Source organism: Corapipo altera, unplaced genomic scaffold (assembly GCF_003945725.1).
Source record: "Corapipo altera isolate COAL_440 unplaced genomic scaffold, ASM394572v1 78, whole genome shotgun sequence".
NCBI lineage: Eukaryota > Metazoa > Chordata > Aves > Passeriformes > Pipridae > Corapipo > Corapipo altera.
This window is the reverse complement of record NW_020884904.1, coordinates 4,734,033-4,747,671: the sequence shown is the minus strand read 5'-3', so window position 1 is coordinate 4,747,671 and position 13,639 is coordinate 4,734,033. Positions and strand designations below refer to the sequence as shown.

The 13,639-nt window shown below is 36.2% G+C and overlaps 1 protein-coding gene across 4 annotated transcripts in view; it reads right to left on the bottom strand.

Moving 5' to 3' along the window:
- INSC (INSC, spindle orientation adaptor protein) overlaps positions 1 to 13,639 on the bottom strand; it is a 135,716-nt gene that overhangs the window by 21,028 nt on the left and 101,049 nt on the right. For all 4 annotated transcript variants that reach the window (XR_003528942.1, XM_027651398.1, XM_027651399.1 and 1 more), the window contains exon 8: positions 728 to 899. Coding sequence is in view for 3 of the 4 variants with exons in the window: in XM_027651398.1 (XP_027507199.1) it covers positions 728 to 899 (172 nt within the window). In the remaining variant the exon portion in view is untranslated. The remainder of the gene's footprint in view (positions 1 to 727; positions 900 to 13,639) is intronic.

Below are 13,639 nucleotides of genomic sequence, written 5' to 3'. Positions count from 1 at the left end.
CATGAGAAATCAAACTAGATGACCCAAACTGTACATTCTGACATGGAGCTCTGGGAAACTGAATTTCCAGATCAGAGAGAAGAGAATGCTTGAATAAAAGCTTCTGGTATTTGAGAGGGAGGAAACAGAGTGCCAGAAATAAGATATTCCTCTCTTTAGAAAATAATGAGAAATATCATCTTGTTTTTCTGAAATGTCTTCACTGACCCAGGTTAAAGAAAATCTTACTGTTACCTTTGCCTCATTTTACCATGGATCAGAGGCCTAGACAAGAAAGACAGATTTTTTATTTTCTTGTAACAATGCCCATAGATTATACAACAATCTACTTTTCCTCTGAATTATCATACAAATACAGATGTGCTGGTGAGTTTGAGTTCTAACAAGTGTAGAAAATACAGCAGGTATAAATGTTAGCAGCTCTCAGAAACTGTTGTTTTACAGACAAAAATTCGACAAGAGGATGCTTTGCTGAGTCTTTCCTATGGCTCTCATGGCAGATTTTCATACAGATATTGTTTTTACAAATATGCATAAATTCTATTCAAATGTGGGCTGGAGTAAAAAACATTATGTAGTGGCAGAATGCTCAGATTCAAAATTTTAAATTGTTCTTTTATCTGTTAAGGGAAGTATGGTAAACATTATTTAGGGAATATTTCTATTGAAAGAGTCCTACCCCAACCTGTTATTTTAACTGGACTCAGAAGTCCCACAGAGAACTTACTGACAAGTGCGGTCACAATTTCTTCCATATTTTCCAGAAAGCTGCTGAGATGCTGAGTGAACGTGAGATGTGGAGATGTGATCTGTGCAATTACTGCTGCTGCTTCAGCATGAGTAGCTTCAGAATGGCTGTTATCAGTGAGAATGTCAGCCAGGCACAGTATCCCATCAACCTATGGAAAAAGCAATAGGTATAGGTTAGAAGTACTCTAGGAAATACTTTTGCAGTTAAAGATGTGTTACCAGTTCTCTTTTCTTGGCTGTGACTAACTTACTCAGCTTATTTTCAAAAATAACCAAAACTTGGTGGCATTTATAAGAAGTTTCAGTTTATCAAAAACAAATGAGTTCAGCATCCAAGTTTGTTGGCCAACAAAGAGTCTTGCACTTCGTTCTCCTTTAATGTTTCTGTTAAATTGATTTTGGTCAAACAAAGTTTTTTTGGACAGACATCTCAAGTTAAATATTCATCCAAAAATAAGCTAGCTCTGATAAGCAAATGCTTACTGCTACTACACCACAACCTCATTTGAGCTCTTGTCTGAATGTGTGTTTCCCTTCAAGACTTGAACCTGTGCATGCAGTAAGCTCTATACAGAATTCTTTTTTGCCACTTTTCTCTGAACTTGTCACAAAGCCAACACATGATCAAGAAAAATACTATTAAGACAACCGTGGCCAAACTGTCCCTGATGAGCTTGCACAGCACTTAACATTAAAGTTAGGTCCACATATTCCTTCTTTACTTTGACGGGAAACAGAAAAATGAGTGAAATTATGTAGGTTTATGTTTATAGAGTGTTTGAAGTGTTCTTACACAGTTCGGGCAGATAGATCATATATGTACACCTTGCTTTAGATTATAGGGGACCCACTGACACAATGAAAGACACCAACAGAGCACAGCTGATGGGATCATCTGATGGCAACCAAATGCAGTAAGGGAATGTTCTCTGCAGACAAGCGCATGATCTGTGAACTTTCAAATTAACAGCACTATGTTTCTCCCTGTTTAACATATCCCTGAATAAATTATCATGTTGACAAGCAAGTAGTTAGATCATAGAGTCATAGAATCATTTAGATCATCAAGTTCAACCTTTGACTGAACACTACCTTGTCAACTAGACCATGCACTAAGTGCTACATCCAGTCATCTCTTGAACACTTCCACGTATGGTAATTCCACCACTTCTCTGGGCCGTCCATTCCAGTGCTTGACAACCCTTTCCATGAAGAAATTCTTCCTGATGTCCAACCTGAACCTTCCCTGGCACAACTTGAGGCCATTTCCTCTTGTCCCCACACTAATTGCCTGTGAGAAAAGGCCAACTCCACCTTGTTACAGCCTCCTTTCAGGTAGTTGTAGAGAGTGATAAGGTCTGCTCTGAGCTTCCTCTTCTCCAGACTCTGGACATTTTATAGATGCAAAGAGGAGTTATGAAGGCTTAGTACTGAAATATACTTCAAACAGTCAAACAAAAACAAACCCACATTTATGTCGTACTCTCACTGAGACTCTTTCTTAGGTCTGTTGTTCAGACTGCCTTCTCTGCATTCTCTGTCAGTTCCTCTTAACATCCATAACAAGTCTTATCCATTATCTTCAGAAAGGGTATTTAGTAAATATCTTATTCTCATTTCTGTTATTTATTAATGCAGAATGTTGAGTTATCTTAATTACTTATCCTGCAATGGGCATGAATTAAATTATTTGATAAGCACTGACAGTTACTGTATTTTACAAGAAAAGCTCTCAGATTGATGGGAGCAAAAATTACCCTCTGGAAGATTATTCACTGGGATGCACTTTTTAATAGGCAATAGACTGTATCATTGAAATTCTAATAACACAGATAAATACAAAAGAAATTTTATCCCTATTTTTCCTCAGATCACAAATGGGATTTAGTGTAGAAGCTCAAGTACTGGCAAAAAGAGGAATAAATTTACAACATTAAACTTTTCCTTGACAAGCCTTCAACATTAATCTACCTACAGCAAAATATTTCCTCCTAGTTATGGCAGAATTCTACAGCTTGAAACAGAAGATTCACATAATTCACTTGGTTTCAAGGTATATTAATAGATCTCAGTGTCAAGAATTAATATATGTCCTCACAGTATGATTTAGTTCCCAAATTGTGCTAGACAATATCACATGCAACCCCCCCCCTCCCCCCAGTTTTGTCACCTTGAAACCTCCCAAGATTACACCTTGTCTGAGGTTCGAAGGATACTAATAGCAACAGTCAGTACAAAAAGTTAAACATATTCCAAGGCATTTAAAAAATATTTCACAACAAACTTCTGAGATCTGGTCAGCACTCTTCAGCTCTAAATTTACTGGTTAAAATTCACTTGGCTAACTCTTATTCAGTGACCTCAACAAAATGACTTTAGAGTACTTTTATGCTATTTGAGAACAAGTAATGGCTTAGGAAAGACAGGTACAAGCACATGGTTAGATTTTTCCATCACCGCTGATTGTTTAATCTACACTGTAAAATACAAGTTTCTAACAATAAGGGGCGGTACACAACTTTTAAATCACGTATTTGATTTCTTTATTTGCTAAGTAATTGTTTTTGGAAATTGGGAGTTGCTGAAATGTGAAAAAGAAGTGGGTATGTTCTTATTCAGCACTAAGATAAATTACACATTTTGGATCCATGAAAGCCAGCACTAGTTATTCTCCTCCCTATTCAGAATCATATAAAATAATAACAAATTCAGCCTAAAATTTACTCCATACCCTTTTTTCCTCCCATCTTAAATATAGAAAATAAAATAATTCTACTTCAGCAGGCAACCCCATTTATAAGTGCCTAGCAATAAATTTTAAAATGACAGGGGAACAATCTAATAAAAGCACTTTAACATCCAAAAAGAAATTGCTGCTCAAAGCATTTTTATAATTAGCTTTCACACTGAAAGGAACTTTGGATCTCTGCCATGTTTTCTGTTTAATTTTGGTGAAGTAATCAGCTAAATGCCAAATCTGTTCATCACCTTGGCAATACAAAAGAACCAGTTAGCCAGATAACGCAAACAAATGAAATCCATGAATGCAACAAGATGCTGTGGAGACCCTGCATTTGAGGAATGATGTTCAGTAAATGCTTGATCACTAATATTTCAATATTGATAAGTGGAAAAATGCCAGGAACTTACATCCTTATGAGCACAGCCCTGTTATAGAAACTTAATCCAACTGACAAAATAAATGTGTGACCATGTTACTGCATAGATCAAGTCTTCTGAAAGGAGATAATTTCTTTTCTCTGCAACAGGAATGAATGAGTTCTGGGGCAACACTCTTCTTTCTTCAGTATACCTGTCCTTTCTCCTGAAAATATTAAACAGAACTAGGTATCTGTTAAAGATACCAATACAGAACTTGGGATGAACTGCATTAACTTCATAATTTGAAATATTGCACACAGCAGCAATCTTAACCCTGTGCTTTCCACAAGGAGGTTCCAGGCAGGCTTTCCATGCCACTCTGGGAACCAAGACCCATTGTCTTCTTTTTAGTAGTCTGTGCTCTTCTGTATAAAATGCTGCCAAAGGTCTTTTCTCATTATATGACTTTCTCTACCATTCCAGTTTGCCCACTTAGCATACATATTGATAAACTTCCTCAATTTATTTTTTTCTTGCCTTCTCTAAATTGATCTCTCAAGTCATCTTCTCAGATTGGAATGTCTTACAGGCTATCAGCTGACTTCCCACTGTCAAATCCTTGGATAACTCTGTCAACCTCCAACTGGGTGCTTCTGGAAAGCAGCATCAGCAGTTTCCAAAGCAGATCATCGCATGAACCACGAAGCCACTTCTGGAACTCCATTGAAAATATCATCCAGCTGAACACATATACTGTTATTTTGATAACTTGTAATTGAATTACTGATTATCAAGGCTAAGGTTTATCCTATGTGAACTTCTGCAACTTATTCTGCATCTGTAGAAGATCTACAAGTCTTGTTTAATTTCTGCATTCAGAGAAAGGAAGGGAAAAGTACCTTGCCCATAATGATCTTTCATGTTTGAGCAGCTGCACTGCCAAGTGCTCTGCAAATAAAAACTGCCTTAGTTCCACTAACTGAGAACTGTGCTGATTTATACCAAATGAAAATTTGGTCAGCTGTTTTGAAAATTAGATTCTAAGTTAACAAAGTGATGCTATAAAAACGTCCACAAATATGATTCCAAGCAGGCAAAGCTACTGCAGCAATTCCATGGCAGCAGCAGTGACCAGTGAACAAAACTGCAATGATTTTATAACTGCTGCTGTACAATAATGGCCATGGCACCTAATCTACAAGCCATACTGTATACACCACAGAATAATGTGGGGTGTGAATGGAGGTTGAATGGTTCCCAACTCAGGAGCTTTAAAACTTCTGTCAATAACAGCTTTGTATCTAAACTGGCTGTGAGTTGTGCTTCAGTTCACAGCAACTTCAACTGTGGTTTCCCTTTTAAACTTCCCTCCTTCAGAAAGTGGTCAAGCTAATGAAGATGTATTCGTTCCTCTTTACATTTAGCCATCAAGGAGGAACGTGAAGCTGATCTGCATTATATGAGGAATATTGTTATGTGGCATAAAAGACACAGTTGGCCTTATCAGCTTGAAGAATGCATGTAAGTAGCAACCTTGAAATCATGTTACATGGAGAAACAAACTGCAGAGCAAGATGAAATGAGAAGCTCCTGACTCTTGGTTGACTAGGAGTGAAAGGATAAATTGTATGCAAACCTTTTCTCCCCATGTAACCTAGGGAAAGCAGTGATGCACCTTAGAACGCATGTTCTTTGGCACTCATGGATGCTCTAAGCTTCTTGCAGATAAAAAGTACAACTGTTTGTTAAAGAAGTACTAGAGAATAAGTCATTGTATAGAAAGGACGGACAAAATCAGTAAGATTCATATCCAGACTTCTCTCTTGTCTTTACTTCAAGGAAAAGAGAATAGTTGGCTTTGAACTCCCCCAATTTTGAGGACTGATATGAAGGGAAAAGACAGCTTTTTAAAGTATTTCTGTCATTGATAAAAGAAAGCAGGAACTGCACTGCTATTAGCCTAGCAACTCATATATTCCCACTCCCATAAATCTCAGCTTACACTGTTTCAAACTCCTCTCTGCAAACATAGATGAACCACCCAAAGATACGTTCAGCTTTCCCTATCTGTGCCTCCAACATGATGTGCCTCTAATTCTACAGGATGACTGCTGAGTGGCTACAAAGGACAGCAGAAGAGACTGCAAAGGAATTCACTTGCAGTTATATAGAAGTCATCCAAAGTACAGATGCTTCTACTCAAACACACTGCTGATGTTCACAGAATTGAGATGCCTTGATAAAACAGAAGGAAAATCACTGGTCACAAATGAGCATAGTGGCTTGGAAAAAATGTATATATGTATTTGCAATGGTCTTTGCATGCAGTATTTGTTACACTGTCTTTCTTCTACTCTGTCAAAAAAACACAGTAATGACTGTGCTATCTGTAATGTCAGGATTCTATAAGAATAAGGAAGAACTATTTATTCTCACATATGGTAGAGATTAAATTATTCAAGTTATGTGACACATGACACCAAATATTTCTTAGATTTCTTTGCCCCACATTTTGGAGGGCTGGATATGATGGCTTGTTTTTAAGTTTCAGGAATCTATTCCTATTTGTAGGGTTTTCTTGGTATCTGCAATAAAAATTCCAGAAAGTACACACTTGTTTCTTTTAAATAATGAATAAGGCTTTGTATATTATATTTTGGGGTCTGAAATCCATTAAAATGAAGACACATAGACCCAAAAAAGGACTTGTCAACAAGATAAGAGGAACTGTCAAGTGTTGTACAAGAATGCTGAACAAGATATTGGGACCTGAAATCTGAATTAGAGAAAGACCATACATTAGTGGTTTTCATATGGCCCTCATTTTTATTTACCCTGGGGGATCATAGTCTGAAAAAAAAAAAAAAATACCCACCTTAACTATTCCTATAAACAAACAGGGGCTCCAGGGCTATCCATAGCAGGTCACTCCAGAAAATGAGATGTGCTCACTGAAAAAACCATGCTCCAGTCATCTGCTTTTAAATAAATAATGTCACAGACACTTCATTGCATGAGGGCATATTCATAAACACCTGGTGTCTGGTACTTAAAAACAAGGACACTCTTTCAACATGTTTGATTACTTTGTATCATTTAGGTTTTGGCATGACACCACGGATTTTATTTTCAAGAAGCGTCTGCTAGCGCACCTCTTCACGAGAAAAAAAATCCCCTGCACACTACATTTTTAGAGGATCCTCTTATTCTATTAAAATAATGAGAAAGGGTCTCTATCAGCATGGAGGTCACAGCCACTCATTATCACATAAGCTAACTCTTCATAGTGTCTTTGTTCTCTCAGGAAAAGTATCTGATAATCTTCCTAGAATTCTGGATTTGTTTAAGTCAATACTTTGAAACCTTAACATGATTATGCTAAACAGTTAATTAATACTAATCCCCTATACTATTATTATTATAATTTCCCATACAACTTCTCCTCTCATCAAATTAAAATTCTTAAACGGGTCATTATAACTTAAATACAAACACAACCCTACCCTATTCTCAAAGTATGGCAATGGAAACACCACCTCAGAAAGTAGAGTTAAATTAGAAAGGCAGATAGAGTTATCAAGCAGTGGACATAGAAGAGCATGTCTCTCCTTTTTTTTTTTTACTGTTAGTTTAAATACAAGATTCTGCAAATGCATTTAAGAAAAACATCCTTATACAAACAATTTTCCTGTAAATATTTCTCACTTCAGTGGTGTCAGTCAGTTTAGCCCAAGAAATATCCTGTCTCTGAAATGCAAGGATTCTGTAGCGTTTGAATCATATGTACACTAACTAAATGCAATATAGGAGTAGAACATTCATCTAATATGATGTATCAAATACATACAGTAACTTATTCAGAAAAATGGTTTTATGTCTAAATTCACACAATTACCAAAACTGACTCAGTGTTTCACCCATGTTTCTCTCCTCAAAATTTTTTCTTGCTTTTAAGAAAAGTACTATGAGGCACCAAGCATGAATATAATTGTTTGCTACCTTCATTGCTTCACAATAGTCATTCAATTATTTTAATAAATTAATTTAAATAAATTAGCTCTAGAATCAACCTTGGATGTGCCAAATTTTTATTGGCAGAGAATTTTTACAAGCAAGTTATTCAGTTTTATGATAATCATTTATAATGAAAACACTTACAGTACTTTAGCTATAAAACTTTTAGTGAGCAACTCAGTAAGAGTCCATTTGCATTTCAATACTAACAAAGGAAATTGTTACGCTTATTCAAACAAGAATTTTAAAAAAGTAAAAATGTAGCAGTTTTCATCTGGTGAAAATTGATAGAACTTTACTCGCTACAGAATACTCAAGTTATTTGGTCCTAAGATTCCTCTCCTGACAGTTAGGAAAGTCTCCTCGGGTGTCCCACAAACATGGATTTATTTCTATGACTTCAGTGGCAATAAAATAATTTCAAAATTGCTTTAAGCCTAAGAAATTCAAGTTTAAGATCAGCTGTTTGCATGCAATCTTTATGAGCAGTCAGAGGTCTACTATAAACCATCAGGTAAAGTGATCTCAGATTTTTCTCTCCATTAACACCTTCCAGTACTGTTCTATGGTCAAATACAGTTGCTACATTGACTCTATATGAGAAGAAATAAGGACAATCCTAAAATGCTGAGAAAATCAAATATTTTTACAAGTTAATTTAGATTTTTTTTCTACTCAGTATTATTCACTGCCTTAACAAGTCTCCTTATCAACGATAATAAGCATCCTTATCAACGATAATAAATGTATATATTTAAAGTTAAGCTAGGATTTGAACATTGCATTGAAGAAGGAGTAAACCCACAAACTGGGTTACATTTTCAGCAGAGGTTATTTTTTCAACAAGCAAAGCTAACTACAACACAGTGCTGTGATACAGGGGTAGTTCCAATTTGCATTCAAAATTGTATTTGCAAAAGTCAGGCTTATTTTCATAAACAGATCTCACATCAGAAAAACAAGTCGGAACTAACTGAAACTAAATTTACCTAGTGAGCAGATTCCAGCTTCAATAGCCCAGGATCTTCTCCAGTAATTTTTGATAGAAAAATGAGTAAACCTTATGTTATGGCAAAGATAAAACCTCAATTTGCCATATTTCAGCTGTGCAGATCTGAGAAAATAAATATGTTGTTTAGGAAAGTCCCAAATACTCTTCTGATTCTGTCATCTAGTCACTGCCTGTTTTTTCTAATAATGTCCCTAATGTATGGGGCCAGCTTGTTCACTCTTGGAATAATACAAGAGATGTTATGACAGAAGGAACCTAACAACTAACAAGTACTAAATATTAGAATTCCCCTATAACATTTTAGGTTCACTTCATATAAACAGGAAAAACTCTCATTCCGTATTCCAAACCAACCAAATCCTCCAAATTTGGAAGGCTCAAGTCTGGACCAGAAATTTCACAAAATCGAACTGCATCCTGCCATCTGCCAGTCCATAATTAATAGAAAAAGAATGAATGCAGATCTGCACAGAATGGTACAGCGCTTCCCCTGGCTCCACAAGATGCTCCCAGCACTAGGACTTCTGTTTCAGAGGGAAGCAGAGATACATAATGGGACATTTAGAAGATATATTAGAAGAGTGTGACAGGAAACTGGGGTATATACGTCACTCTGAAACCAGAACTACCAAACACTTGAGGCCAAAAAATGTAATTCTTTTAGAATTAGATCAATTTTTAAAAATAACCCACACATTTTATTATTGTTTATGACTAGATTAGTAGCCTCCAAACAAAAAAATTCTGTCCAATCTCTCTTACATATTTTCTTTTCCTCTCATCATAACTTACTTAGAGGAAGAGATGTTCTAGCAAAGATCATGCAAAACTGTCTTGAACTGAATCTCTGGTGTGCTAAGAAACACTGTCTCTCTACATTCCGTGAACAAAGAACATACCTCAGGCTTAGTTTCACCCAAACTCTGTGAAAAGTGCCTTGCAATTCAGGCACATTAATAGTATGACAAACTTAGGTCTTCTCATTCCACAGTGAAATTAGGAGCCATCAATAAAAGTCCTTGCACATGATCAAGACCAAGTCGAGCTAAGAACTGTTCCATATCCCATATTGTCCCAAAGACTACAAGTCTCAGCCTGCCTAGACACATAGATGTTCTGTTCACAACATCTGCTCTAAAGTTCTGTATAAAAATCTAAATAACAGTTGTTACACTGGAGAAGTGGTCTTTTTTTTTTTTCAAGATATTTGTAGAATTGTCAGTTCTTGAAATGACTTTGTGTGGGTATGTACAATAGTTAACATCATTGAGTTTTTGTCTGTGACTATGCTTTTTCCTAATACCCAAAGTCAAATGCAAATAGCATTTATTTCCATATTGTTTCACATCAAAATATCTTCCATATTGCCAAGAGCAAAGAAAGCAACAACACTGCGGGAGTACTCTGATTAAATGCTTTCACTCAATGCCTTCTAGCAGTTCTTCCTTAAAGTCTATAGACAAAGTTTGTCACAATGTGAAATTTGGTAAACTGTGAGCTTTATTAAATATGAGTATGTTTACTAAACATGTTTTTACAGGCACAAAAAAAGCTAGGGTGCCATTCATATCTACATGATATTGCCCTTGAATATATACACATTTTAAATTAGTTTCCACCTTACTTTTCTAGCACTGTTCTATCAACCTGGGAATTTACAATTACTGAATGACAATTTTAGGGAGTACAGACTTTACATTTAACATTCAGACTCCAAATAGATGTTTAAACAGTAGCCAGACTTCAGCAGAGTAATGTATGGGGGGGGTTGAGTCTTTTTCTGAAGCACTTTTTAAAATGCTTTGTAAAGCTTCTTTTATCATGTATACAGGGAACTTTAAAAAAAAAAAAACAAACCACAAAACATTTGGTTCTAATTAAACTGTTGATTTCCACTCATATTCACAGGTCTGAAAATGATTTACCATGAACTCCATAGGTTCATTAGTCCCATCACTGAGCAAAGACACCTGTGAAGCAAAGTAGATCTAAACTTCCTTCTAGATGGTCCTTGCCCAGACAGAGAATTAGTGCTTCCCACGCCTTATGCACAAAGTCTGCTGGGTGTCTGTCATCTCCATTGCTAGCCATTATAAACTAGTAACAGAGCATCAACAGAGATACTGGCTGGGCTTTTATTGGCACGTACAGCTTAGATCCTTGGTTGTCTTACCAAAGAGAAACTACAACCAGAGGTAAGATACAGGAGACCCTGCAAAAATGAATGGCCGAGGTAAATGCAAGACAGTACCTACTCCAAAGCCTTAAGGATTTTAAAGGAAAATGCATTAATTTCTGTTCAAAATAGCTGGCCACAAACGACTCTGCTTAATAGAAAAAAAAAAAGAATCAGTCTAATCAGTTGGCTTTTAAAGAGTTCAATCAACTGATCTTTCTTTATTCAATTAATTCTTAATCCATGTTACTGAAGAGGACTTGTTATATCCTGTGCTATCTCTATGTTATTCTCTTTTTACTTGAACTATGAAATACTATTTATTGATATAAGCTTACTCCTTTTTTTTTTTTTTTGTAGCATTAGAAGGATCAGAAGTCAGCACTGATAACTTTCTTTGAAAACTAGGAGGGAAAAGGAAAGAAAAAAGCCAGCATCATCTCTACATAAAATTACTTCCTTTTCCATTACCACTTTCAGCAATTGTCATTCTTTGCCCTTTGGGTTGTTTTTGAGGTTTTTTTGGGTTTTTCTTTCTGCAAGAAAAATCAATTGTAATTACATGAGTATGTCTCAATTACCTGTCCTTTTTTTGGTCTGGAAATCTTGATCTGATTAATTGGACTTCTCTGTCCTAATGTCTTCTCCAATGCCCTAGGTCCTAAGTGCCTTACCTTCTTCATACATTTTGTGGCAAGTACTCCATTTTTACTGGTTCAAACAAGATAGAAATCCTTTTAGCAGAGAAATGTGCCAAAAATTAGATGCAAGTGTGTTATTTCACGTTTAGAGGAGCTTGAAGGGAAGATGAACCAAAGGAGAACAGCAAACACAGAATTTTTACTCAGAGAAACACTTATATTTTGTGCAATACGATGGCAAAGCCAATACCACAAATGTGTGGGGTGTGCTTGTCAGCCTAATCTGACACAGCAACACCAAAGTGCCATGGGCTGGGGAACTCAAACACTTCCAGTTCCCTGGCTCAAAAACCATCAAAAATCCTCTATTAAATTAAAGGAAAAGAAACTGTTTACGGCCTTTAAACATACAAAATAAATTCCACTAACAGGAGCAGGAAGTCAGAAGACACATGGCTACATCCATGAATATTTCTTAGGTGTGATACCGTGACTTGTAACCCAGTTCTTATTTCAGGATACAGGAGGAGGTGGGAGCGATCTTTAGTAACAAAAAGGTGACTTATGCCTTTTAATTATTTTTCTCAGGACAAATCAAGTATCTAGCTTAAAAATAAATGGCAACCTATTCTAACAGCTGTTTTGCCTTCTCTTTGGTTATAATTCCTTCCTCGACCTAGAAAATAGTACAACACCATGTTTGGATCAGTCACAAAGTTCACATTACACATTTGAGGCAGATTCTCAGTCCTCAGTGTCTTAATTTCCCTCTCATACCCTGTGCTATAAAATGAAGATAAAAATTTACTTACCTACTGCCACATGTTTGGTTAAATTCCATTGTAATGATTCCACCTATTATAACTAAAATAAGCTATAATTTCTCCAGCAATTTTGAGAGTGAATCTCACACCTAATAGTAACCTAACCAACAGAAAGTCCTGGTGACTTAAGGGGATCACTTGCTAAGTACTGTATTGCAAATGTGACAGAGCATGCACTTAATAAGAAGCCTCTTCTGCCTAATGAGTTTTGCACCTATGAAAACAATTCCAAAGTGTGTAAATAAATCAGTCCCACTTCTCATTCTCCCTCTCTTAAACTCTTTCTTGACTGCAAAACAAAAGCTACTTCAACATTTTTTTCTTCATCTAGCCTCTCTTTGCAGAAATTAAATAATTCCAGCATGGTCAAAATGCCAAAGCATCCACTGCTTATAATGAAATGATAAAATAATTAAAAAAAAACAACAACAAAATAAAACAAAACAAAAAAGTCAATCAACCAACCAAACAAAACACAAAAAACTAAAGTGCTGATGCAATTAAGGATGAAAAGTTTCCTCACTCATCACATTTTGGTGATAATATCAGAAACTGAGTAGGCATGCATACCAGCTGGAACTGAAATCTGAGCTCAATAGCACCTTGTATGCAGGAACATTATTCTAATTCATTCCACTCAGTTATTTCCAAATCCCTATTCATCACAACTATTTGCAATACATGATGCCTGAGAAAGAAATAAACAGAAGATGACACACATAGATAGCCCCACTTCCCCTGGAGCAGCATGTTGACCAGCCTCCTAGTAAATAATATATTCCTTAGGGAAATCTGGTAGTCCTTTCACCTATTGAGGACTCCACATCATGAGAGGGTTGATCTGCTTACAACTTATTGTTAGTGCTGATTTATTTTTGATAGTGTTACTCTTAGCATTACCTGAATCCAAAACATGAAGACATGTTCCCTCAATACTTCCTTCCCACCTACCTGACACACATCTGGTATTCCTTCTGTTCTCACTCCTCTCTCATGCACCTTTACAGCCTATTCAGATTATTGCATCTTAGGCCAGACTGCAACTGCACAAGGAGCTATGATTTCCTTCTGATCCTCCTTGTCCCCATGCACACATCCTACTCTTCATTTTCTCTCCAAG